Here is a 24,906-nt window from a genome sequence, read left to right on the forward strand (position 1 = left end):
TGGAGCAAAAACTTTACTGCAACAGCTAAGCTACAAATTTTGATGCAATTATTCATGTGTTTTATTGTGTGTCATGAAGAAAAAGTGGTAAATTTTTATGAAATTAACAGGCACTTGATCGGTAAATCACAGTTTATCATGTGAAATAATTGTGACTTAATTTGTAAACTACAATTTTCAAATCTTTAAACAAAAACAAAAACAAAAAATGAGATTGTATAGTTGTCAGAATTTGGTAAATATTTAATGATCCAACATAAATTTTAGTATGTTTGCAAATTCCAAATTAAAATTCTATAAGGTTTAATTAATAATATTTAACAGTATTTTATAAACCTATTTCTTATGAAATGATGGTACTAAAAATTTTTACTATTTGCTTTTGAATTGATATGAGATATAAACACACGTGTTGGTAACTTTGAAATGGTATGTTGGAAAGAGTAATTCTTAGGTACTCTCAGAGCACGAAGAATTATGCTTCATCCTTTCGCATTCATGATATGGTCCACTCATTAAATTCATGACGGAGTCCACCATGAATGTGAAAGAAATGAGCACAATTTCTCCGTACTTCAGAAGTACCTAAGAATTTCCCGTCGGAAATACCATTACCGAAATATTCTATTTCAATGGACAAATTGAAACAATCACCGAAATAGAATTCATAACTTTTCTTGCATCGGCTATAGTAAAATGGCATAATAGCCAAAATTTGCCCAACTAACCCTAAAAATCACTTACATCAGCTAATGCATTCATAATGCAAAATGAATTTTTGTTACAGTAGTTGTGCAAATTTACACAAGCACCATAATTGTGTATTTCAGTTTTTTATTATTTCTTCGGGCTTTCCGTTAATGAAGAAAAAAATTATATGGTAGTTGTGGTGTGAAGAGACAGAAATGATTTTAAAAATTATATTTTAATGAAATAGAGTTAAAAATAATGATCTAACATGGGTGCTTTAAAAAGTGATTAGATAAAATAGAAAAGTAAGTTTTTATGCTAAACAATTTTTGCATAACCTGATGTCTATGACCTTATACCCTAAATGCACTCATTGTGAAAATCCAACTAAAAAACACACACACTAATCCAAACTTACATTGCTTTGATTGATTTTATTATTTTGTATTATATAATAGTAAACCCTACCAACGTGAAACCCATGGGCGGCGCCACCTTAAGGCCAGGTGTCCTAGGACCACCCTGACCTGGATTATATATATATATATATATATAATTTAAAAAAATTTATTTGTCTACCCTTCAAAAAAAATTTGGGAACACCTTCATTTTTTTTTTTTTTTAATGCCAATAAATTAAATTTTGCTCCTTAATTTGTTCTACATTCAGTAGATGAATGATTGTTTGATTGTGTACATTGAAAGAGATGTAGCTTGTAGCATTGATAATGAGACTATCATGTTCTGATTTCAAAATATGAAAACTCATAAAAGACAATTGTAAACTTTATGTATTTGCATGTTTTTGTTGTTGTTGTTATTGTCAATATATGAATTTATCTTTTTATTAGATTGTATAATTTATACTTCTTAAGGAACATCCTGAGAAAAATTCCTGGAGCCGCCACTGAAACCTACTACACCTATATAAGAAAATGTGTTACATGCCACCATTATGCATAATATTGTACCCTTTATTGGGACAAACAAAGTATTTATAGCTTGTATTGGGATGAATATTGTCTCTCTCACTCTCATCACACACATATACATGTAACAACCTTTCATAAAAAAGTGTGGCGTCCACTCATATGAAAGGAAGGATACATACAAATGTTACACGTAGCACCACATATTTAAACTGGGGGCAAGAAAAGTCTCTCACGCAAAGTTTCACACACATATACTCAAAAATTTAGCAGTAATGCATATTGAGAGATCTTTGTGTGAGAGCGGGCCATATGATGCTTTAAATGATTTAATATTTTGACAAGAGCCTTGTACCTCAATTAGTATTTCTTAATGTCTGTAACAAAAATGTATTCCAAAGTTCATATCCCCCTCTCTCGTAATAACGGTTATATAAACACTAAGAAGAATGTGAGACCTATCACATAACATCTAAGAAGAATATTATACATAATAGGCTGTGTTTCTTCACACAATGTATTTTTATATATATACGGAAAATATAAGTTAAACAAACGTTTTCAATTATAAAACACACTTTTACATTGTGTAAAAAAGTTTTTCCTTATACATATATCACATGCCTCTCATAAAGCAGACCTATAAACAACTAGGAGTATAGGAGAAATGCTACATGCAAGTCTTGACTTAATAACACGTCTTTAATTTCACATATATATACTTGAATACAAAAATTATACATAATATTATTATATACAATACCATTTTTTTAAAAAAATTGGGACAAATAAAGTCTCTCGCACTAGGTCTCATCACCAAGGGTAGAGCCAGGAATTTTGGTTTGGGAGGCTGAATTACATATTTATGTATACATACATTTACACAACTACATATTGATATGTTCACACACACACACACACACACATATGTGAGTGTGTGAGTGTGTGTATGTGTCCAAGAGAAAAATTGCTCTTTTAAGTATTGTCACCCCCTAACATTACATATCCTTGGTGTAGTTTTTTTCATTTAACATTTTATAACTAAATCAAGTATTGACAAACAACTCGAAACTTAACAACAACATCAAAAGACTTAATCCAAATGAAATAAAAGAACTTTAAGCAGAAGTTTCTTTTATCAAAAACTTACTATTTGAACTCAACAACTAAAACTTACCAATTAAGAGAGGAAAAAACTAAAAAGAAGTAGTTTATATACATGCAAACATCCTTTCAGCATAATATCGCGTACCCGTTTAAATTGTGCCAAAGAAAGTGCTTATCACTGACATTTATCATTTAGATGTAACATGCTTCTGAAAGTGACGGACCTACTATAATTACAAGCATTTGCAATTTGCGTCTGTTGGTACAAAATTGTAGTTTATTTTAGTATAACATCCTACTTTTTTTTTTTTCATACTCATTAAACACTATTTTATCTATTTTACCAACTTATTTAATAAATACATTCAACATTTCAATTCTTATTTTTACATACAATATAATAAAATTATATAAACTACACAATCAAATAATATAAAAGATTTTGTTTATCTCTCTTCTCTTCCATCTCTCTTTCATCTTTTCCTTTGTCTCTCTTTCTTTCTCCAATAATATATATATATATATATATATATATTTTTTTTTTTTATGCTTACAACCCATGAATAGTAATTGTATATTTGAGAATTCACTATTCATGGTTGCTTGAAAAAGAAGAAGATATATATATAACCGAATAAACTTGATTTTTGGGTGTTGATTGGTAAAATAGTAATTGAGTTTTTTTACACCTCGATTCTAATGCTCTCACATCAGATTATCTATTTTACACTATATTTCTTTAAAATATCAATTTTTTTATTAATTTTTAATTGTTTCTCATTTTTTAGACAAATAAAATTCACTATCATTCTCCATCCTCAAAATATGTAAATATATAATAAAAATGAAAAATTAAATGCAAAATCAACGGCTAGTAACAATCATGTTTTCTTACGCAGTTGAACTTGTGGATTTAGGGTCTATTTGAGATCCGCTTATTTTGCCGAAACTGAAAACATTTTGCTGAAAGTAATATAGATAAATGTAAAAGTTAGCTGAAATAGTATAGTAAGACTCATGAATAGTACCAAAAAGCCTAGTGAGACTCATGAGTAATAGCAAAAATAAATTGAAAAGTAAAATAAGTTGGCAAAATTAATTATATCAAACCAACACTTAGTGTGCGTTTGGATTGAAATGAAAAATTAAAATTATTTCACTATTCAGCTTATTTTTATTACTATTCATGAGTTTCACTGCACTTTTTGACGCTATTCATGGGTCCCACTATACTATTTCAACTAACTTTTACCTTTATTTATAATATTTTCAGTAATAATTTTTCAATTTCAGCAAAATAAGCAATATCTTATAGCAGTGGTGCTAAAAAACTATTTTTAGCACCACTAAAAAGCTATTTGGAGTTGCAATAAGGGAGCTATAGTCAAAAAATTTGGCTTCTCAGCTATAGTGCATAGCTAAAGATAGCTGTGCACGGTAGCTCAAAAGTAAAAATCAATATTTTATTTTATTTTGTGTTCACACTGCTGGTTTGAATATTTGCGGGTTTTTTTTTTTTTTTTTTTTGTAGTGAGATGTATTATTTTATTTTAGTAGATATATTATTTTATTGTGTTAAAAGTTAAAATAAATCCACCACTGCAACATGTAAGTTGGTAAAATAGATAATAAAAAAACTTTTTATGGTGTCAAATCGCTAAAAATATAGCTTCACTGCTGTAAATATAACTTTTTATGGGACAAACAAAGTATTTATAGTTTGTATTGGGACGAATATTGTCTCTCTCACTCACTTTCATCACACACATATACAAATAACATCCTTTACTAAAAAATTGTGGTCCTCACTCATATGAAAGGAAGGATACAAACAAATGTTACACGTAGCACCACATATTTAAATTGGGGGCCAGAAAAGTCTCTCATGCAAAGTTTTTCACTGTACATATATCACATGCCTCTCATAAAGCGGACCTATAAACAACTAGGAGTATAGGAGAAATGCTACATGCAAGTCTTGACTTAATAACACGTCTTTAATTTTGGGGTAAATAAAGTCTCTCTCACTCATAATTTCACACACATATATATACTTGAATACACAAATTATACATAATATTATTATGAGAAATGCTACGTCCACAATATTTTCACAACAAATCATAGGTGATTAGTTGTTATTAGTTCAAATTTGAACCTATTACTGAGATTACTTTTTTGCCCCAACAATAATAACCAGTAACAACCTGCCACCTATAATTTGTTGTAAAAATATTGTAAAAATATTGTGGACATAGTATTTCTCTATTATTATATACAATACTATTTTTTTTTAAATTGGGACAAATAAAGTCTCTCGCACTAGGTCTCATCACCAGGGGCATAGCCAGAAATTTTGGTTTGGGAGGCTGAATTACATATTTATGTATACATACATTTACACAATTACATATTGATACGTTCACACACTTCAAGAGAAAAATTGCTCTTTTAAGTATTGTCATCTCCTAACATTACATATCCTCGGTGTAGTTTTTTTTCATTTAACATTTTATAAGTAAATCAAGTATTGACAAACAACTTGAAACTTAACAACAACATCAAAAGACTTAATCCAAATAAAATAAAATAACTCTAAGTAGAAGTTTCTTTTATCAAAAACTAACTATTTGAACTCAACAACTAAAACTTACCAACTAAGAGAGGAAAAAACTAAAAAGAAGTGGTTTATATACATGCAAACATCCTTTCAGCATAATACCGCGTACCCGTTTAAATTGTGCCAAAGAAAGTGCTTATCACTGACATTTATCACGTGCATTTAGATGTAACATGCTTCTGAAAGTGACTACAATTATGAGCATTTGCAAAAGTTGGTAGTACAATATTATAGTTTATTTTAGTATAATAACCTACTTTTTTTTTTTTTTTTTCATATTCACATTTCAAAACATGTTAGAGAATTTGCATTCAAGGTTGTAAGGAAAAAAAAAAACTATTTTACATTATTAAACATTATTTTATCTATTTTACCAACTTATTTAATAAATACATTCAACATCTCAGTACTTATTTTTACATACAATATAATATTATATAAACTACACAATCAAATAATATAAAAGATTTTGTTTATCTCTCTTCTCTTCCATCTCTCTTTCATCTTTTCCTCTATCTCTCTCTCTCTCTCTTTCTCCAATAATATATATATATATATATTTTTTTTTTTTATGTTTACAACCCATGAATAGTAATTGTATATTTGAGAATTCACTATTTATGGTTGCTTAAAAAAAAGAAGAAGATATATATATATATATATATATATAACCAAATAAACTTGATTTTTGGGTGTTGATTGGTAAAATAGTAACTGAGTTTTTTTACACCCCGATTCTAATGCTTTCACATTAGATTATCTATTTTATACTATATTTCTTTAAAATATCAATTTTTTATTAATTTTTAATTATTTCTCTCTTTTTTTTAGACAAATAAAATTCACTATCATTCTCCATCCTCAAAATATGTAAATAAATAATAAAAAATGAAAAATTAAATGCAAAACCAACGGCTAGTAACAATCATGTATTCTTACGCAGTTGAACTTTTGGATTTAGGGTCTATTTGAAATTCGCTTATTTTGCTGAAATTGAAATTTTTTTGCTGAAAGTATTGCAAATAAATATAAAAAATAGTTGAAATAGTACAGTATGACATATGAAGAGTAACAAAAAGTGCAATAAGACTCATGAATAGCAGCAAAAATAAATTGAAAAGTAAAATAAATTGGTAAAATTAATCATTTCAAACCGACACTTAGTGTGCGTTTGGACTGAAATGAAAAATTAAAATTATTTTACTATTTAACTTATTTTTTTACTATTTATGGATTTTACTGCACTTTTTGACACTATTTATAAATTCTACTATATTATTTCAACTAACTTTTACCTTTACCTATCGTATTTTTAACAATAATTTTTAAATTTTAATAAAATATACGGTAGGTAAACATAACCATAATATACGGCACCGATGCGAATGCCTTATCAAGAATGTACGTGCATGTCCTTGACGTCATGGAAAGTCTTTAAATTTGGGGTAAACAAAGTCTCCCTCCCTCGAAGTTTCCCACATACACACGAAGGTGTAGTAGCTTTGACACAAAGATCAGTGTGTGTGAGTAACAGAATGGATCAACTAAAACCAAGCCCATCAAACTCCTCTCCTCTCACTCCCTTAGGCTTCTTAGAAAGAGCAGCCACCGTGTATGGCGATTGTCCATCTTTTGTGTACAACACCACCACCTACACGTGGTCACAAACCCACCGTCGATGTCTCCAACTAGCCTCATCAATCGTATCGCTCGGCATCAAGAGAGGCCACGTGGTGTCTGTCGTGGCCCCCAACATCCCCGCCATGTACGAGCTCCACTTCGCCGCCCCTATGTCCGGTGCCATTTTCCACACCATCAACATTCGCTTCGACGCGCGTACAATCTCCGTCCTACTCCTCCACAGCGAGTCAAAGCTCGTCTTCGTCGATTGCCTTTCACGCGCTCTCATCCTCGAAGCCATCTCTTTCTTCCCGCCGCATATCAAGCCTCCACTTCTCATCCTCATCACCGATGATCAGGTCTCACCATCATCAGACACCGTTCGTTTCCACGACACTTACGAAAGTATGGTCGAGAAAGGTGATCCTAAGTTCAAGTGGGTTCGGCCTGAAAACGAGTGGGACCCAATGATCCTTAACTATACCTCAGGTACAACCTCGGCTCCTAAGGGAGTTGTTCATACTCACAGAGGCACATTCTTCACAATTCTTGATGGGCTCTTAGACTGGTCAGTACCAAAACAGCCAGTTTACCTGTGGACCCTAGCTATGTTCCATGTCAACGGTTGGGGTTTCTCGTGGGGCATGGCAGCCGTGGGTGGGACCAACATTTGCCTCCGTAAGTTCGACGCGCCCATTATCTACCGTTTGATTGAAAAACACAACGTGACTCACATGTGCGGTGCACCAGTGGTTCTGAACATGCTGACGAATTATTCTAACAACCTCAAACCGCTCAAAAGCCCGGTTCATGTACTCACGGCCGGTTCTCCACCACCGGCTACTATAATCCTAAAAGCCGAGTTATTGGGTTTTGTGGTGACTCATGGGTACGGGTTGACTGAAACCGGTGGTATCGTTGTTTCATGCGCTTGGAAAAAACAGTGGAACAAGTTTCCTGCTACGGAGAAAGCGAGGCTCAAAGCGAGACAAGGAGTGAGGACTATTGGGATGACCAAAGTGGACATGGTGGACAAAGAGACAGGAGCGAGTGTGAAACGTGATGGGTTGTCAATAGGGGAAATAGTATTGAGAGGTCCGTGTTTAATGCTTGGTTATCTCAAAGACCCAGTTGGGACCTTGAAGTGTTTGACAAAACATGGCTGGTTTTTCACTGGGGACATGGGTGTTATGCACCCAGATGGGTACATGGAGATTAAGGATCGTTCAAAGGATCTGATCATAAGCGGCGGTGAGAATTTGAGCAGTGTGGAGGTTGAGTCTGTGCTTTACACACATCCGGCGGTGAATGAGGCGGCCGTGGTGGCTCGGCCCGATGAATATTGGGGTGAGACGCCATGTGCGTTTCTGAGCTTGAAGGAGTTGACTCAGAAGCCAAGTGAGAAGGAGATTATTGAATTCTGTAGGGCTAAGTTGCCACACTACATGGTGCCCAAAACGGTGGTGTTTAAGGATGAGCTGCCAAAGACTTCTACTGGGAAAATTCAGAAGTTTGAGCTGAGACAGATTGCCAAAGCCATGGGTGCGCCAACAGTTAGTCGGATTTAGTCAATTTTAGTCTAGAAAGCACGGACGCGGCTGGGAGGGTGGCGCACCCGAGTCCGACGCGGCGCGACGCGGGACGCGGCGTCCGACGCGGTTGACCGCGAGTCCGGCCGCGTCTGAGTTTTTTTTTTTTTTTTTTTTCTCGGATTCGAGCCGAATCGGCTGGATTCGCGCCGACGCGGCTCGATTCGCGCCGAATCGGGCCGATTTCGGCCAGAATCGGGCCGTATCGGCAATATCGGGTCGTATCGGCCGGCGACCGATACGGCCGATACGGCCGAAATCGGCCGAAATAGGCCGAAACAGGCCGAAATCGGCCGAAATTGGCCTTAAAACTCGCCGGAGAAGCCGAAATTCTGACCTCAGATGTGTTTTTTTGCCTTCTTCTTTCTTTGTTTTATGAATCAAGTATATTAATGTGTTTTTTAAGAATATTTTAATAGTAAAAATATATAGAAAATATAAATAAAAATATTTTTAATAATTTTTTAATCGCCGAGTCCCGCCGCACCCGCACCCTACTTTTTCAAAAATTGCCGAGTCCCGCACCCGCACCCGCACCCGCACCCGAGTCCCGAAACGCACCCGTGCTTCATAGATTTTAGTTGTCTGATCTTTTAACCGCTGTTGTGTGATTATTGTCAATGTGGTTGTTGTTGTTGTTTGGGTCGACTCGCACGACTCACTATCCATTTCCTTAATTTCTAGTTTCCCCTCGTCATAAACAAATAAAATCAACGTTGTCCTGCTGCCGTGCTGCTTCATGTGGTTCTAATAATCCAGTTGTTCTTCATGCTGGCAAGAAGTCAACTGTGGTTCAAGTTTCATTGTATCTTACTTGCTGCATGAATTATTAGCTACTCATATTTGATGTTGCAGCGACCAAATTACCAAAAAAACCAACTTATTAGCGACGACATGAGTACGCACTATATACATAGTGCATATTCTTGATTCTTCTTTCAAAAAAAAAAAAAAGGTCAACAGCAGCAACTAGCTACCATTCTAAACCGCTCCAGTTAAAGACGAATATGAAAATATTAATACAAGTTACAACCTGGCTCTCATATCGTTGATTGTGTTTAAAAAAATTTAATTTTTTTAAAAACATTATATATTATCCTTCAAATTAAAAAAAGAATATATATATATGAGATGAGTTCAAGTTACACATTTTCTAAACTATTGGATTTTAATAGATCCAACGGTTAAAAAAAAACACTTATTAATGCTAATATTCTGATTAGGATCTCATTAATTACCCTTTATTTATTGTATTCCATACCTATCTCTAAACCCAAAAAAACACAAAAAAATATACATCTCTCTCTAATTTTTTTTTCCACTATCTCTCAAAAAAAAAAAAAAAAAAAAAAAACAATTCCTCCGCTGCACGTCTCTCCGTCTCTCTATCTCTTTCTCCTCCACCGCTCTTCCACCTCCATGGCCAAGTCGCCGACAGATTAAAAAAAAAAACCGTTGGTTTAACAACTGGTTAGTCTCCCACTACTTTTTGAAGTTGTCAAGTACAATTTTGTCACCAACTTCACATGGTTTCTTTTTGAAGTTGTTTTGTGCAACACCACCACCACCGTCATCTTCTTCTCTGGCCAGCTGCATCTTTGCCACTTTCTTCTTCTTCTATTTTTTTTTTTTTTTTTTTCTAGCTTCACAACCTTCAGACTTCAGTGCATGCCTTCTCTCTATTTTGCAAAATGATGATTGACAAAGGCACCTTGGAAATTGTGGCAAAGATGGCTACAATTCATTGTGGTTCTTGTGGCCAACATAAAGTCACATGCACTTAATTGTTTTTTTTTTTTTTTTTTTTTTTTGGGTCTAATCATATGGTATATACTACATTATATTCATCAAGTTATCTTAAAATGAATTTAGTAGTATACTACCTTATATCCATTAATTTTGTTGAAACTTTATTGTGTTAATAAATTACTAATAATAATATTGTTGTGGCTTGTGGGTTTTTTTTCTTAAATTTTAAATTTTAAACTAAAGAAATAAATATCAGATAGAATAATAAAATAAAAAATATTAATTTTTATATAGGTTAAAGATTCCTAACTTTGCAAGCCAAGAAGTATTTTGAATCGTTACATATGATAAATTCCTAAAAATTAATATTAGAATACATCCACAAATTAATATTATGATGTGTATGCATTTTTTGGTCAGCTAAAATCAACACTTGCGAAACTTTTTTTTGGTTATACTTGCCCCCCTCAAGTTCAAATCCTGGTTCCATCCCTGTTTTTTGCTAACTAGATAATGTATATGCTAACATTGCAGATCTTTATAGCTACTGCATTTGTAAATGGATTTTGTATCAACATAGTAACACTAGTTCAATATCATCACCAGTACTTGTGATGAATCTTGGTATGGAGATATATAAATTTTTTTTGTATTAAAAACCCATAAAAAATTCACTAGGCATGACACAAATGGAGTTCGAATTGCATTGATGATTAAACCAATACACACACTTCAGCCTAAAAAACAAAGATATAATTTGACATTCATAAGTATAGTTCAATATTGAGCTATGTCATATATTTCAAAATCAAGAATTTTCCATTGAGGTGTTAAAAAAAAAAAAAAAAAAACTAATTACATAGGATGAACATTTTTTTTTCTTGGGAAAGTTTATCCAACGCATTTCCTTTATCTTAACTATTAAATTTTCCCTTGTTATAACTAGTTGTGCCACCAATTGTGCACAATTGGTTGTGCAACCAACGGCTTCTTTTTTCTTTTTTTCTTCCAGCGACTTGACCATGGAGGTGGAAGAGCGGTGAAGAAGAAAGAAATAGAGAGACAGAGAGACATGCAATGGAGGATTTTTTTTTTTTTTGAGAAACGATGGAAAAAAAAAATTAGAGATAGATGTATACTTTTTGTGTTTTTTTAGGTTTAGAAATAGGTATGGAATGCAATAAATAATAGATAATTAATGAGATTCTAATAAAAATATTATCATTAATGAGTGTCTTTTTTGACTGTTAGATCTACTTAAATCCAATGATTTAGAGAATGTGTAACTCTAAAGAGTTACACTAGGTGTAACAAATATATATATATATATATATATTTTGTTATCAACAAAACTATCATTTTTGAGTTCAACTCTAGTGGATGGATCTCCTAAAAAAAACCAAAACTCTAGTGGATGGAGGGTGTAAGTTTTTTTTTTTTTTTTTTTTTTGGGAGAAACAGGTGTAAGTATATTATCCAGTACTAAGGATATATTTAAGTTGGAATTCATCATTAGAAAAAAAAAAAAAAAATCTTGATCCTCAGTTTCCGTTTTCCTTATTAATCAGCTTAATGTTTTAAAGTAAATAAAAATTGAAAAATGCAAAGATACCTTCTTTTTTCTTTTTTTTTAAGGGGAGTAAATAATTCAAAGAAATCTATCAAATGTTGCAAAATATTGGTCTAATGATAAAGTCTGTGATAGTTAAGTAAGAAATTTAGGGTAAATTTTCATCTACATAAAAAATTGATTAATATTTTAATCTAATAATAAAAAATACAATTATTATATATAAGCGGATGCTATAAGTTAAAACTCTTTAAATAAAAATAAAATAAATATCTATCACATATTAGATAAAAATAAAAATAAAAGTTTGAGCACTGGACCCTCTATAATCATAATTTTTTTTTGAGAGATAATTACAACATACTGCTAATCCCGCAGCTCGAACCCTTTCCCCCTTAGACCCCCAAGCACTTTATATATGGGGAGATGTCAATTCAGCTACAAAGTCTTTGACACCCTCTATAATCATAATTGAAAATCATTACATAAGGTTCGTACTCGGGCTAAGACAAAAAAGAAATCAACGGAAATTCTTTTTCTAAAATGCACGTGGTAATAATTAATTTTGTCTTTATCTTATTTGTTGGGAAGCATTTATAAATCGGAGTTGGCTACTTGGCTTAATTGATTCCTCTACACTTTCATACAAAAACGTACTTCCCCTACTACCTACCGAACGGTCCAAACCTCCTTCAAGTTTGTTTTGTACATTATATGTAGCATAATCAATACAACGAACGTTATAAAAATGAATATTATATATAGCAGTCCAAAACCGTGCGATGATATTATTTAATCTCGGTTTAGACTTTAGAGTATACTTTTTATTTTTGAAGGGGTTTAGTATACTTAGAAACATGAGGTAGTTTCTCAAAAAGAAACGTGAGGTAAAATTAATAATATACAAATTATAGAAATTGAACCTACATATAGGGGGCAGCATGAAGTATTTGGGGGCTTTAGCGAAAACTGATTTGTCTTTTATATATTTAAATATGACATTTAAAAAAAAAAAAGAGTAAATATTACTTAAACACTATCATCTTGTTTTAGTCTTTTAGATGTAAATTACTAATTAACCACGTATAATTATTTTTTGAGAAAGTATATAAACACACAAAAAAATTTTGACAAAACATGCTAAATTCACAATATTTTTACAACAAATCCTAGATGTTAAGTTGTTATTAGTTTTAATTTGAACAACCAAAAATTATTTTTTTATATATCTACCAATAATAGCTAATGATAACATGTCACGTAGGATTTATGATTAAAATTGTTGTAAACGTAGCATTTATCTCTCTTTTTTTCTTTTCTTTTTTTATTTGATAAAAAAATTATTTTATTTATTAGCTAATATTTGGGTGTTGGTGCCCGAAGACCAATGATGGATCTGAAGAGTTGCAATATGACTGTGAGGATGTCACAGTCCACGGGCCCAAGGAGGAAAGACGCCCGAAGAAGGAGGAGATGAATCAAAGTACTCTAAGGGATTCCAAGTGGGAGCGAGATTCTAAAGAGAGAGAAAGAGAATCAATGGCTGTAGGGGCAGTTTCTAGCTTGGAGTAGCCTGTCTCCTCCACATTAAATGGTGGACAATAGTTTTAGCAGCTGCATTGATGAGGAAGTGACCTGAACAGTGCAAGTCACAGCTAAGCAAACTCCTTCCACCATCTTCTTCAGATGTAGAGAAAGACAAGTGTCATGAGAGGAAGCTAGTTAGGTAGGAATGGATGATTGAGATATAAAGAAGGGAAAAGTATATAAGAAAAGAGGGGTTGACTGAAAAAGGGATCTAAAATAGAAGTATCAAAAAACACTTAAGTACTAAACAAGAGCAAGAAGAACAGAGAGAGAGAAAGGAAAGTGAACAGTGTAACTATTTGTACAATCTTGCCTCCTTGGGCAAGCTTGTGAAGGGGTATATGCCCTTCCATTCTATAAATTTAACATTTTCTTCTCTATCTTGATCATAGGGCATGAGTGGGAGGCATCTCTCCCCGATGTGGGATTGAACAAATTCTTGATGATTAAGGCTCAACGCCATTTCCAAAGAGAACAATACCTGATTAGGGGCCGAGACGAAAGTCCTCCCACAAAAAAAATCCGTCCAAGAAGAGGGACGAATCATTGAGAATAAATTAGAAGTTATAGAATATCATCTTGTATCAAACATACTTAAGCACTTCTTTTATGAACATTGCCTCTTCAGTCAGATTCGAGGAAGTGTTTTGTCCATATTTCGTACTTTTTTTTGTTACTCTCTAAGCCCTAATTTCACTGACTTCAAATCTGGATCATAGAAGAGCATTAAAGTTGACATTGCAAGGTCATATTCTAACAAATTAATTGCATTGGGCCTGTAAAATCTAATTCCGCTATTCTAAGTGAGCCTAACATTTTTTGGGCTCTTACAAATATAAAATATATCTATTTTAAAGTTTAAATTTTTATTTTTTTTAAAGACAAAAGATCAATAATACAAGTGGTAATTGGACTATCATAAATTGTAATAGTGTTGATCCGAAGTTCAATCTCCTTTATGTTTTGACTCGTAGAGTTAAATGACATAGTTTATTTTCCATTATTAAAAAGAATAGAGTATTCCAATCATTCCTCTTTCATTTTTGCAATTTTCAAATTATATTAAAAAGAAACATTTAAAAATTGGTAAGGTTAACGGATGTTCTTAAAACAATTGTTAACAATATATTTTAGAAAAATTTTGACATTATTTCCTATAAAAAGATATCAAAATATTAATTTTTTTTCTTTAAAAATATTTATAAAACGTAATCTTAGAACATTTGTTAATTTTTTTTTTTTTCCTTAAAAAACTAAAAACAAAGCGTGCGGTAGCCACTAGCCATGTCGATAATAAGGTGCGTAAGAATTTATGGTCGTTTGATACTCGATAGGCTGGCGGAACATAAACGTTGGCGCTCCTTTCCATGCAAAGTAGCTTGTATTGTATGGGCTTCACTAGCAGACCCGGTTTATTTTATGTGAGTTGCTGTCATGATTTCTTGAGAGCTTGTGCCATGATGCAGACATAGATCGGTCAAAAGATTAATCATGTATTTCAATATTCGTGCCATGTGGCGAGTTATACGTTTGAGTGGTGAGATATATCTCCCCCTTAAATTGTTCAAGAGGGTTTTTCTTAGAAAATACTAAGTCACAAACAGCTGGGTAGTTTATTTTACAAATGATTGAAGTATTAAGTGATTATTGGTAAGTAAAAAAATTAATATTAGTGGTGAACTAAGATGAGAACTAGTAATAATTTGCTAAATTAATAATTTATAAAAATGTTGTAAAATAATTTGTGACTGAATCATTACACATTTATCATAATTCTTATGTGATTAATTGTAAATGAGTGCTTATCACTTTCACATAAATTCATCATTTTTATTTTTCAAATAATACATCAAAATTGAGATAAAAATTATGACATAAGAGCTCATAAACTTTGTCAATATTTAATAGTTGAAACGCAATGATCTCACGATGAAAAAAAAAGTGTTTTTTTTTTTTTTTTTCTATTAAAGTGTTTTCCGGTATATACATTAGAACATTGAGTTGGGTTCAACTTCATTCTAGAATATTTACATTGACACATGAAAAATAACTTCTTCAGGCCAAATATGCTTAATCCCACACCACCCCACCCCCATCCAAAAAAAAAAAAAAAATCTACATAATTATAGATTAACAATCAATTAGCCAAAATAATAATCAACTCTAGTGTCTTTTATAAAAACAGAGAACAATTTACTTTTAATTAGAGATGTAAACAAGCTAAACTTTATTGAATAGTGCATATTTGAGCTTAGCTCATTAGTAAAAGTCAAAAGCTCAAGCTAACAATCAATTAGCCAAAATAATAATCAACTCTTGTGTCTTTTATAAAAACAGAGAACAATTTACTTTTAATTAGAGATGTAAACAAGCCGAACTTTATTGAATAGTGCATATTTGAGCTTAGCTCATTAGTAAAAGTCAAAAGCTCAAGCTTGACTTGAGCTTGAGCTTAAGACGAGCCTAAAATAATGTTTGAACTTGAATTTTGCTTGGCTTGGCTTACTTAATTAGTCAAACCAAGTTCAAACTTAATATCAACCTCAAACTCTAGCTCAGGTTAAGTTTTTGAACTTGAGATCCAACAAAATTACATTATCAAATGCTTAGATCTCCAAAATCAAGTAAGCAAATTACAACTTTATCATGCTTATAGTCCCACCTATTATATTAACCATTGTTCAATTTACAATTTTACATAATTAAATCCATCCATTCATCCTTCCTTGTCTATAACTTTATCAATTGTTCAAAATACAATTTTACATCCACCTTAGACGGTGAAAAACTAAAAAAAAAAAAGACTTGTTGTAATTATTTTGAATGGGAAAGGACTAACATGTTTCATAACTTTGCATTAGATGGTAGATGGGGAAGGACTATATGTCTAAAGTGGTGCTTGGTCAGTTTAGAGGGAATGAAAAAAATTAAGGTAATAGATAGTGATTCCATGTGGGTAATGTTATTATTAAGATATGTATAACGAGTTTATTTACCAAACACATATCAAACTTATAAACGAGTTTATGCTCGACTTGTTTTATATAGAGCCTTATAGCTCACAAACTTGTGCATGAACAAATTTTTTGCTTGGGCTCAACTTGTTTATTAAACAAGCTTAAACTAAGGCTCAAACTTGGCTTATTTATAAACAAACAAAAATAAATGAGTTTTTTATCGAGCCAAGACCAAGTTTTTTTTTTTATGAATGGCATGGTTCATTTATAGCTCTCTCTCTCTCTCTCTCTCTCTCTCTCTCTCTCTCTCTCTCTCTCTCTCTCTCTCTCTCTCTCTCTCTCTCTCTCTCTCTCTCTCTCTCTCTGCATCAACTATGAAGGTGGACAAAGAAGCAACTTGGTTCTCAACTATTGCATTGTCATCATTCTTGTCCTTGACAGTAGCGGAGAAAGTGACAATGAAAAAATTCTCATCCTTGATGAAACAGCTCACCACTACCTCGTATGACAATGGGAGATCAAGGGTTTTTTCTTTTTTGAATATTTTCTCTATGATGTGAGTTATTGTGTATAGAGATTTGGATGTAGGTTGTTATTGTTGTTTCTTGAATGGTGAAGGAAGAGAGATTTGGATTTGGGTTGCTGTGTGTGAAGAGAAAGAAATTGATAAAAATTAACACACACATATGAATTCAAATTACACTTAATATAACTTTAAGCATTATTACACCACTCAATAGCATTTTATTAGAAACAAATTTTGATAAATCCACTGCTAAATTAGATCTTTTTCTTATACTCTACATGTATACAAAATTTCAAGATAATCTAAGATCAATAACAATATCATTGATTAAGTGTACGTTTGCCAACAGCTGAAATATAATTTCAGCTGCGTTTGGCTTTTTTGGGGTCCCATGGCACTGTTCATGGGACCACCAAACTTAGCAAAACGCGCATACCGATATATTTTTGGGTCCCACAGTAATATTCACATATTTAAAAATTATTTTGCTACAGTATTTTTAGCAATAAGTTTTCAGTTTTCAGCAAATAAGCGGTATTCAAATAGTCCCTAAGCATTTAAATGTCAAATTTGTATATTTAAATTGTGCATAAAAGATTGTTTCCAGGTTGAATAATAAATATAGCATCCAATTAGTATAAAATTTGATATAGGTGTTAAGAACACAGAAAACATGTAATCCAATAGTTGGATATTATATATATAATATTATTTTGGTTCTTAAATTTTATCAAAATTTTGTTTTTAGTTCTTAAACTTTAAAAAAAAGTTAAAATTTTTTCCCTAAACTACTAAAAAAAGTTATATTTTTATTCCTATTTTTTTCTTTAAACTATTAAAAAAATTATTTACAAAATTTATGTATGAAAAAAATAATTTTTTAAATTTTAAGAACTAAAAACAAACTTTTTAATAACTTAGAGATGAAAAGTAATTATTATTATTTTTTTGAAAAATTTAGGGATCAACATGTATTTTACTGACGTTAATAAAGATGTGTTTAGATATCACTTATCTACTGAAAACTGAAAATTTATTGTTGAAAATACTGTAATAAAATAATTTTTAAAGATATAAATAGTACCGTGAGACTCAAAAATACATTGATATGCAAATTTTTGTGTTTTTGATTGGGTCGTAAATAGTGCCATGAAACCCAACCAAAAATGTAAACGCTGAAAACGCACCTCTCACCTCTATACAAACTCACGCTAAAGTTATGATTGAAGTTATTTACTTTTTCTTTGATCTGATCTGATTGTAATTAGTTCTTTACAAATCCACCGAATTGATTTTTTTTTTTTTTTTTTTAAAAGAAGTCATATAAAAAAATTGCACGACATTTGGGGTGCATTTGTTTCAACCTAAAATGTATTTTGAACAAAAATAAATTCTAAGAAAAGCAATTTATTAGTGTAAGCATTTGGAAAAAAACAAATTTATCTATATAGTTGGTGATAAAAATATTTTAAAAACCCAAACTCATTATCCACAACCAGTAATTTCACATAACAACCAAGTTTCAAATTTTAAATAGATCAAAAATATCAACACCTTGATATGCGAAAATGTAGTACGACAGGGACGGACCTACACTAGGACAGAGGGGGGCCATTGCCCCCCCCCCCTCCAAATAAAAAAAAAAATAAAAAAAAAATAAAAAACAAACTAGTATAAAAAAAATTAAGATTTGCCCTTTTATATATATATATATATATATTTGTCTCTCTTCCTCTAAAATATTTAGATATTGACCTACAAGAAAAAATAAATAAATAAAATTATGCCCCTTTAACTACAAAAAAATAAAATAAAATAAATAAATATGGACTAAACAAAAATCACGCACAAAATAAGAAACACTTTTTTTGTATGTTATACTTTATTGATGTGTTTTATAATATGAAATGTTTAAGAAATACTAATTTTGTATGTAGTATTTTGTTAAATATGAAATAGATATTAATTTTTATTTTCATAAATTTTTTTTTGGTTTTAAGCTTTGGTCTCCCTAGTTATGAGTCCTGATTCCGTCCTTAATGGCCTGTTTGGAAGTTTAAAAAAAGAGGGAGAGTAGAGTAAAGGAAGGGAGAGTAATTTAATCACCTTGTTTGGAAGTTTTTTAAGGAAGCAGGGGGAGGAGTTTGGAGGGGTTTCAACCACATCTAACCCCTCATTTTTAATTCCCCCAGATTGGAGAGATTTGGAAAGAAAGTAGAGTAGATAAATTATTGACTAGATAAATTTCCCAATTTACCCTTTCTAAATTAATAATAGACTAATGTTGCAAGTCCATTTTCAAATATGGGTAAATTTGTCTATTTTAATCATTTTCTCTCCTATCCATCTTAATTTTTAAAACATCCAAATAAGAGGAAGGGCTAATTACTCCCTTCCCCTTTACTAATTTTAAAAACATCCAAACAAGGTAGAGGGGAACCATTCCCCTCTACTCTCCTCCCCTCTACTCCCCTCTACTCTCCTCCCTCTCTAAACTTCCAAACAGGCCATAAGTGCAAGTGAAAAATGGGAGGTTGGTTTGCTACAAGGGTGTGTAAAGCAATGATATTCCATATATGACAGAGGACTGAGGAGCAATGATAAAGATGCTTCATGACTGTTTATTAGGAGTGAGATTCGACAGTGACTTGGTTTGCGTTGTGTTAGTGGAGAGTATCATGGCTAGGTTCTTTGGTCACGATTGATCGTGGCTGAGATCTATTTAGCGAGAAATTATTCAGTCCTCTTGGAGGACCACATCAGCAGTAGTCTGTGGTCCTCCACTCAAATAATAAAAACAATTTATGCCCTAGTGGCTTATATTTTGTGGTCATACTAATATCTTTTTAATGCAATATTATTTAAATGACTAATGTGTTGTTGTTGTCGCCGTTTTTATTTATTTATTATAAATTAAACCCTAGTTAAACTAAAGTGTATTCAAGATATGCGTTTCTAAAATAGATAACAATATGCAAATAATTAAGGCATCATTTTTCCTTTTACTACTCTTATATTACACATATTAAGGCATCTTTTTTTTTTCTTCAAAAAAAAAATTAAGGCTTTTTTTTTTAATTTCTAAAAAACAAAACACGTTTCTTTATTTTGCATTTAGAAAATTAGAGATAGGGACGTAAATTTTTTTTTCTTGGAAGAAAAGACAATTTTGGTTTGTGTGGTTAGAATTTAGAAGTTAGAAATCTTTACTTGAATTTATTATCTATGAGAAATATTCGTTCATTTAATTATTATTATTATTATTATTATTATTATTATTATTATTATTATATCAACTTATATACGTAAGCATGCAGTGTGACAATTACTATTTAAATTATTTAAAATTTATTTTATTTTTATATGTATTCTTAATTTTTAAACTATTACTATGCTTTAATTGTGTAATATCAAATTTATTTATCAAAAATTTCTTAATCTAAAATATTTAAAGAATATTACTTGAGATCGATATGATTAATTTAAAAGATAGAAATTGGCTTGATTAAAAGAAATTGAGTTGTGTAAAGACTAATTGTGTGTGTATTTGATATTCATATGTGAAAATAATTTTTTATTTTATTTTATAATTCGATAGTCGAGGGAGGATAATTTGAATCTTGAGAGCCTTTATTAGAAACATGAGAAAATGTCTGTTGAGTTACAAGATTGTTTGAATGATAAAATAACATATATATGTTAAATCATGTTATGACATACTTTATGTAAAAAATAATATATATGAATTAGGATTAAGTTACACATAGTGTAACTATTTATTAATAATTTAAAATAAATATTTGTTGAATTACAAGACTGTTGGAATGATAAAATAACATATGTTAAATCATGTTATAACAAACTTTATGTAAAAATAATATATTTGAATTAGGATTAAGTTACACATGGTGTAACTATTTATTAATAATTTAAAATTTTCACCATTGATTATACATTCTTTTTATTCTTAACATGCATGTCAAATTTCATTAATAATATGTTATGTACTATTCGATTAATTTACTCATATTTTTAACCATACTTTTAAAATATACAAACTTGAAATTTAAAATTTTTTGCATGCGTGGAGGTATTATAAAAAAAATATAATCCATCGGTAGATTTGTAAATTTTTTTTTTTAAAAAAAAAAAACCAATTAAAATTTTTTTTTGTTAGTTTAATATTAAAAAAAAAAAATTTACACCTAGTATAAAATTATTGAATGGTTTCATATTTCAAAAAATTACACCTCCTATAACTTAAACTCAACCCTATATATTTTTATGGATCATGTTAATGGGTGTCCTTAGGGTAATTGTTAATAAACAATTAATAATAAAAAAAATGTTAATACCACTTTTATGAAAAAAAATTTATAAAAAAAAAAATGTCAAAATTTTAATTACTTTATTTTTTTTCATAAAAACTGTGTTAAAATGATTCACTAAGAAATGTTTTTAGAACATCCGATAACTTTTTTTTTATTGATATATATAACTAAAAAAAAAAAAAAATTTGGGGCTTCCATATTAGTCCAGTACTGCACTAGTGTCTAGTGCCCTACATGATGTATTATTGCCTTTTTAAGAAGTTCGTGTTGGATGTGCTGTCAAAAAGAAGTACAGCAAATTAACAATGACACCTTTTTCAATTTTTGCTGTATATATTGGAGAATTATTTCTTAAGCTCATAGAGGTTGTGCAGGACAATTATTTCTGGAGAATTATTATATTTTGGACCTGTATCAGAAAAAGAAAAAGGTTTTTGTAGGACATCGCAAGAATATATCTCCAGGACGTATGGGACCGATGTTTCACTGCTATATGATTTCCTATGTCTGTCCATGAAAGATTTTCTCTCAAGGTGCTTTCAGATCAATAATTTACTAAATTGAATTTTGAAAATTTAAAATTAAAGTCCATTTTTTATTTTGAATATTTATGTTTTAATTTTTTTAGTTTTGACCCTTCATTTTTAGTTCTATTTCCATATTAGTCATGCCGTCAATTTTTATTAATATTCTGAGGGTTTCCTTTAATGTTTAACTATTTCATGAAAATTTTGTTCTAAAATACTATAGAATTCAGAATTTTCATTATTATTGAATGAAATCATATTATAATCTTATAGACAATCTTATTATTAACAAAAATAAACAGAAACAATATGAAAAATACTAATAGAATCAAACATGAATGTTCAAAATGAAAACAATCTCCTAGTGGTGAAATGTGTATTTTATTAAATTCAAAACTGAAGTTCGTTTTTATTATCTTGGTTGAAGTTATTTACAAATCAACTATATTTGCATACCTAGACATGTTAGAGGTTTAGTGACGTGGTTGGATAATGGGTTTTTTTTTTTTTTTTTTTTTTTTTTTTTGGTTAAAAGGGTTATATTATAAATAACTAACTGTTTACAGACACCAAAGATGAGCTTGTCAGCCTACAACATGACACACCATACATATCTGTATACAAAATAAGGAGAAGTTCAATAGAAGGAGGTTGATCAAAAATGACAAAATCATCTTGCATACAGCAGCCCCATCTAGCCAAAAAATCTGCACACATATTGGCCTCTCTAAACACATGCACTACTCTGACCTGCTACAGTTGGTCTAACAACATCCTGCAATCATGCAAAAGAGGAGAATAGTTTCTATTAGGAGTACTGTTAGACTTCAAAAGCTCCACAATCACCTTGGCATCTAATTCAACCTCCAAATGCTGGCATCCTAACTGGATAGCTAAAGTAAGACCATCCCTTAAAACCCACCATTCAGCAACAACACTGGTAGTATAACCTATTGACCTTGAATACCCTTTAATCCACAATCTATGGCTATTTCTAATGATTCCACCACCCCCTGCCTTACCAGGATTTCCATGAGATGCCCCATCGGTATTGAGTTTAAACCACCCTTCAGGTGATTTGGTTGGATAATGGTTAATTTTTCAATAAAGGTCCGTGGACTTTCTTCTTTAAAAAGAAATAAATAAATAAATAAAAAACATACATTTGCATACCAACCTGGTCACTCCTTTTACTGGGTTTTTCAATTGGGTTGCTTGAGCCCCAAGTGAATAATTACTTTGGGGCTTTATGTGCTTCTCAATGTGATTCTGGGCACCTATTTGATTCGGCCTGTTTAATGGAACTTAAATGCTAATTTGGCAGGCCCGGCTATTGAGTTTGGGCTGGAATGGTGAACAATTACAATTTTTTGTTTAAAGTGAAAAAAGATAGCATGTGAAGAAAATGAATAATGTGAGAAAAAAGAATTTTGAAAAAAAAAAATCTTTTTCCCTGAAAGATTACCCATAAAAAATGGCTGAATACAACATTTCCATGCATCATGTCGGATTCATATTTAAGGGCTTATCTTAGTATTTTCACAAGATCATGCACTTTCATGCATAATAACAATGTTCATGCAATTTTAGGATTAGGAACATATTTATGCCTGAAATATGATAATTCTTCATTTCGTAGTGTTTTTAGAATTACATTTCTTTTTATGTTTACGTCAATTCCAATTTTTTAAATCCTTTGTTATGTATCAATAGGTAATTTGTGCGTTAAATGAGTAAATTATTTTTATTGGTGATAGACCAATTTTTGGACCAAACAAGCAGTACCTATACATTCCCACTCCGTAACTTACTATCTAAATTTAGTTTGACGACATATATAGATTTTATCCATGTAATTTTATTTTTATAGTATTTTTATTAAATTATAACAAAGAAATTGAGTTTTGTGCTTTTATTTTTCTTTATATTTGTAACAATTCAAGAAAAAGTCCTAGTCATATTTGCGCTTAGATGTAAGGATGACAAAATAAACTTGCACTCGCGAGTACCTGTTTCACCTATCCTTAATGGACAGATTTTACCTGCCTTGCATAACAAATGGGGCAGGGATGGGGGTTAATATTTTTCCCTAAACCCGCCCCACACCCTCTCCATTTATATTTAAATAATTAAATAATATTTTTATAGGTTTTTTTTTATAAGACATACATATGTAATTTTAGCCTTGTAACTTTAAATTTATGATGTTTATTTTATATTGTATTATTGAATTTATAATTTTACATTTTAATATTTACATTGTTTATATATTTTTAATTGTTGTATTGCTATGTTTGGATTGTTTTTGTACTTATTATTACTTGAATTGTTGTACTGTTATACTTTGAGAATGTTTTGTTATGTTAGAACTTTTTTTTTTTAATAATGTTTTATGAGTTTTAATTTAATGTATTCAAAATAAACTTCTAATAAATTTTATATATATATATATATATGTGTGTGTGTGTGTGTGTGTGTGTGTGTGTGTGTGTGGGTACCCGGTAGAACGAGGTGGGGTAAAAAACCCACCCCAAAGAGAAAGTGGAGCAGGGCAGGAAATTGGAAACCCGCCCCATTGTCATTCCTATTTAAATGTGACAAATAGGCAAGTTGGGTAGAGTTAATTGGATTGCAGGTCAAAAACTAGTTCGGGTAATTAAAAAATGGTCATTTTAAGCGGGTTAGAAACATGTCAGGTCAATTTGGTTATGGGTCGAATTAGATTGTGATGCCTCAATTTGATTAATTATGTCTTGTGTGGGTGTACAATGAGTCCTATATCGAACATATATTAAGTTGAATTAAACTTTATTAACAATTACAAGGAACCTCAATTGTGACTAATCGTATGAGGTATAACAGAAATGTGACTAACGCTTTTCATTGGGTTGAAAATTAATTTTCTAGACCCTAAAAATTGCAAAATGCAAGCAGTACAAAGAAAATTATAATTTCATATTTCAATAATAAAATATCTTTCAAAAAAAATAAATAAATGGTCTCCGACTCTTTTTAAAAATATATAAAGTTAAAGAACCAATTATGAATTTAAGAGTTTGAATTTAACGAACACAAGATTTAACCCTTTCATATTTTCGTTCATCA

The 24,906-nt window shown here is 30.9% G+C and overlaps 1 protein-coding gene across 1 annotated transcript; it reads left to right on the plus strand.

Moving 5' to 3' along the window:
* The first annotated feature begins 6,847 nt into the window (after positions 1-6,847).
* On the plus strand, positions 6,848-8,538 carry LOC115972319 (probable acyl-activating enzyme 6). Its single transcript, XM_031092568.1, has one exon. It carries the CDS (start codon positions 6,881-6,883, stop codon positions 8,531-8,533), a length of 1,653 nt encoding a protein of 550 aa, XP_030948428.1. The 5' UTR covers positions 6,848-6,880; the 3' UTR covers positions 8,534-8,538.
* Positions 8,539-24,906: the final 16,368 nt, after the last annotated feature.

The sequence above is a fragment of the Quercus lobata genome, chromosome 12 (assembly GCF_001633185.2).
Source record: "Quercus lobata isolate SW786 chromosome 12, ValleyOak3.0 Primary Assembly, whole genome shotgun sequence".
NCBI classification, from domain to species: Eukaryota; Viridiplantae; Streptophyta; class Magnoliopsida; order Fagales; family Fagaceae; genus Quercus; species Quercus lobata.

Excerpts from the sequence above, each read along its gene's own strand:
- LOC115972319 (XM_031092568.1), top strand. The coding sequence starts at position 6,881 with ATGGATCAACTAAAACCAAGCCCATCAAACTCCTCTCCTCTCACTCCC.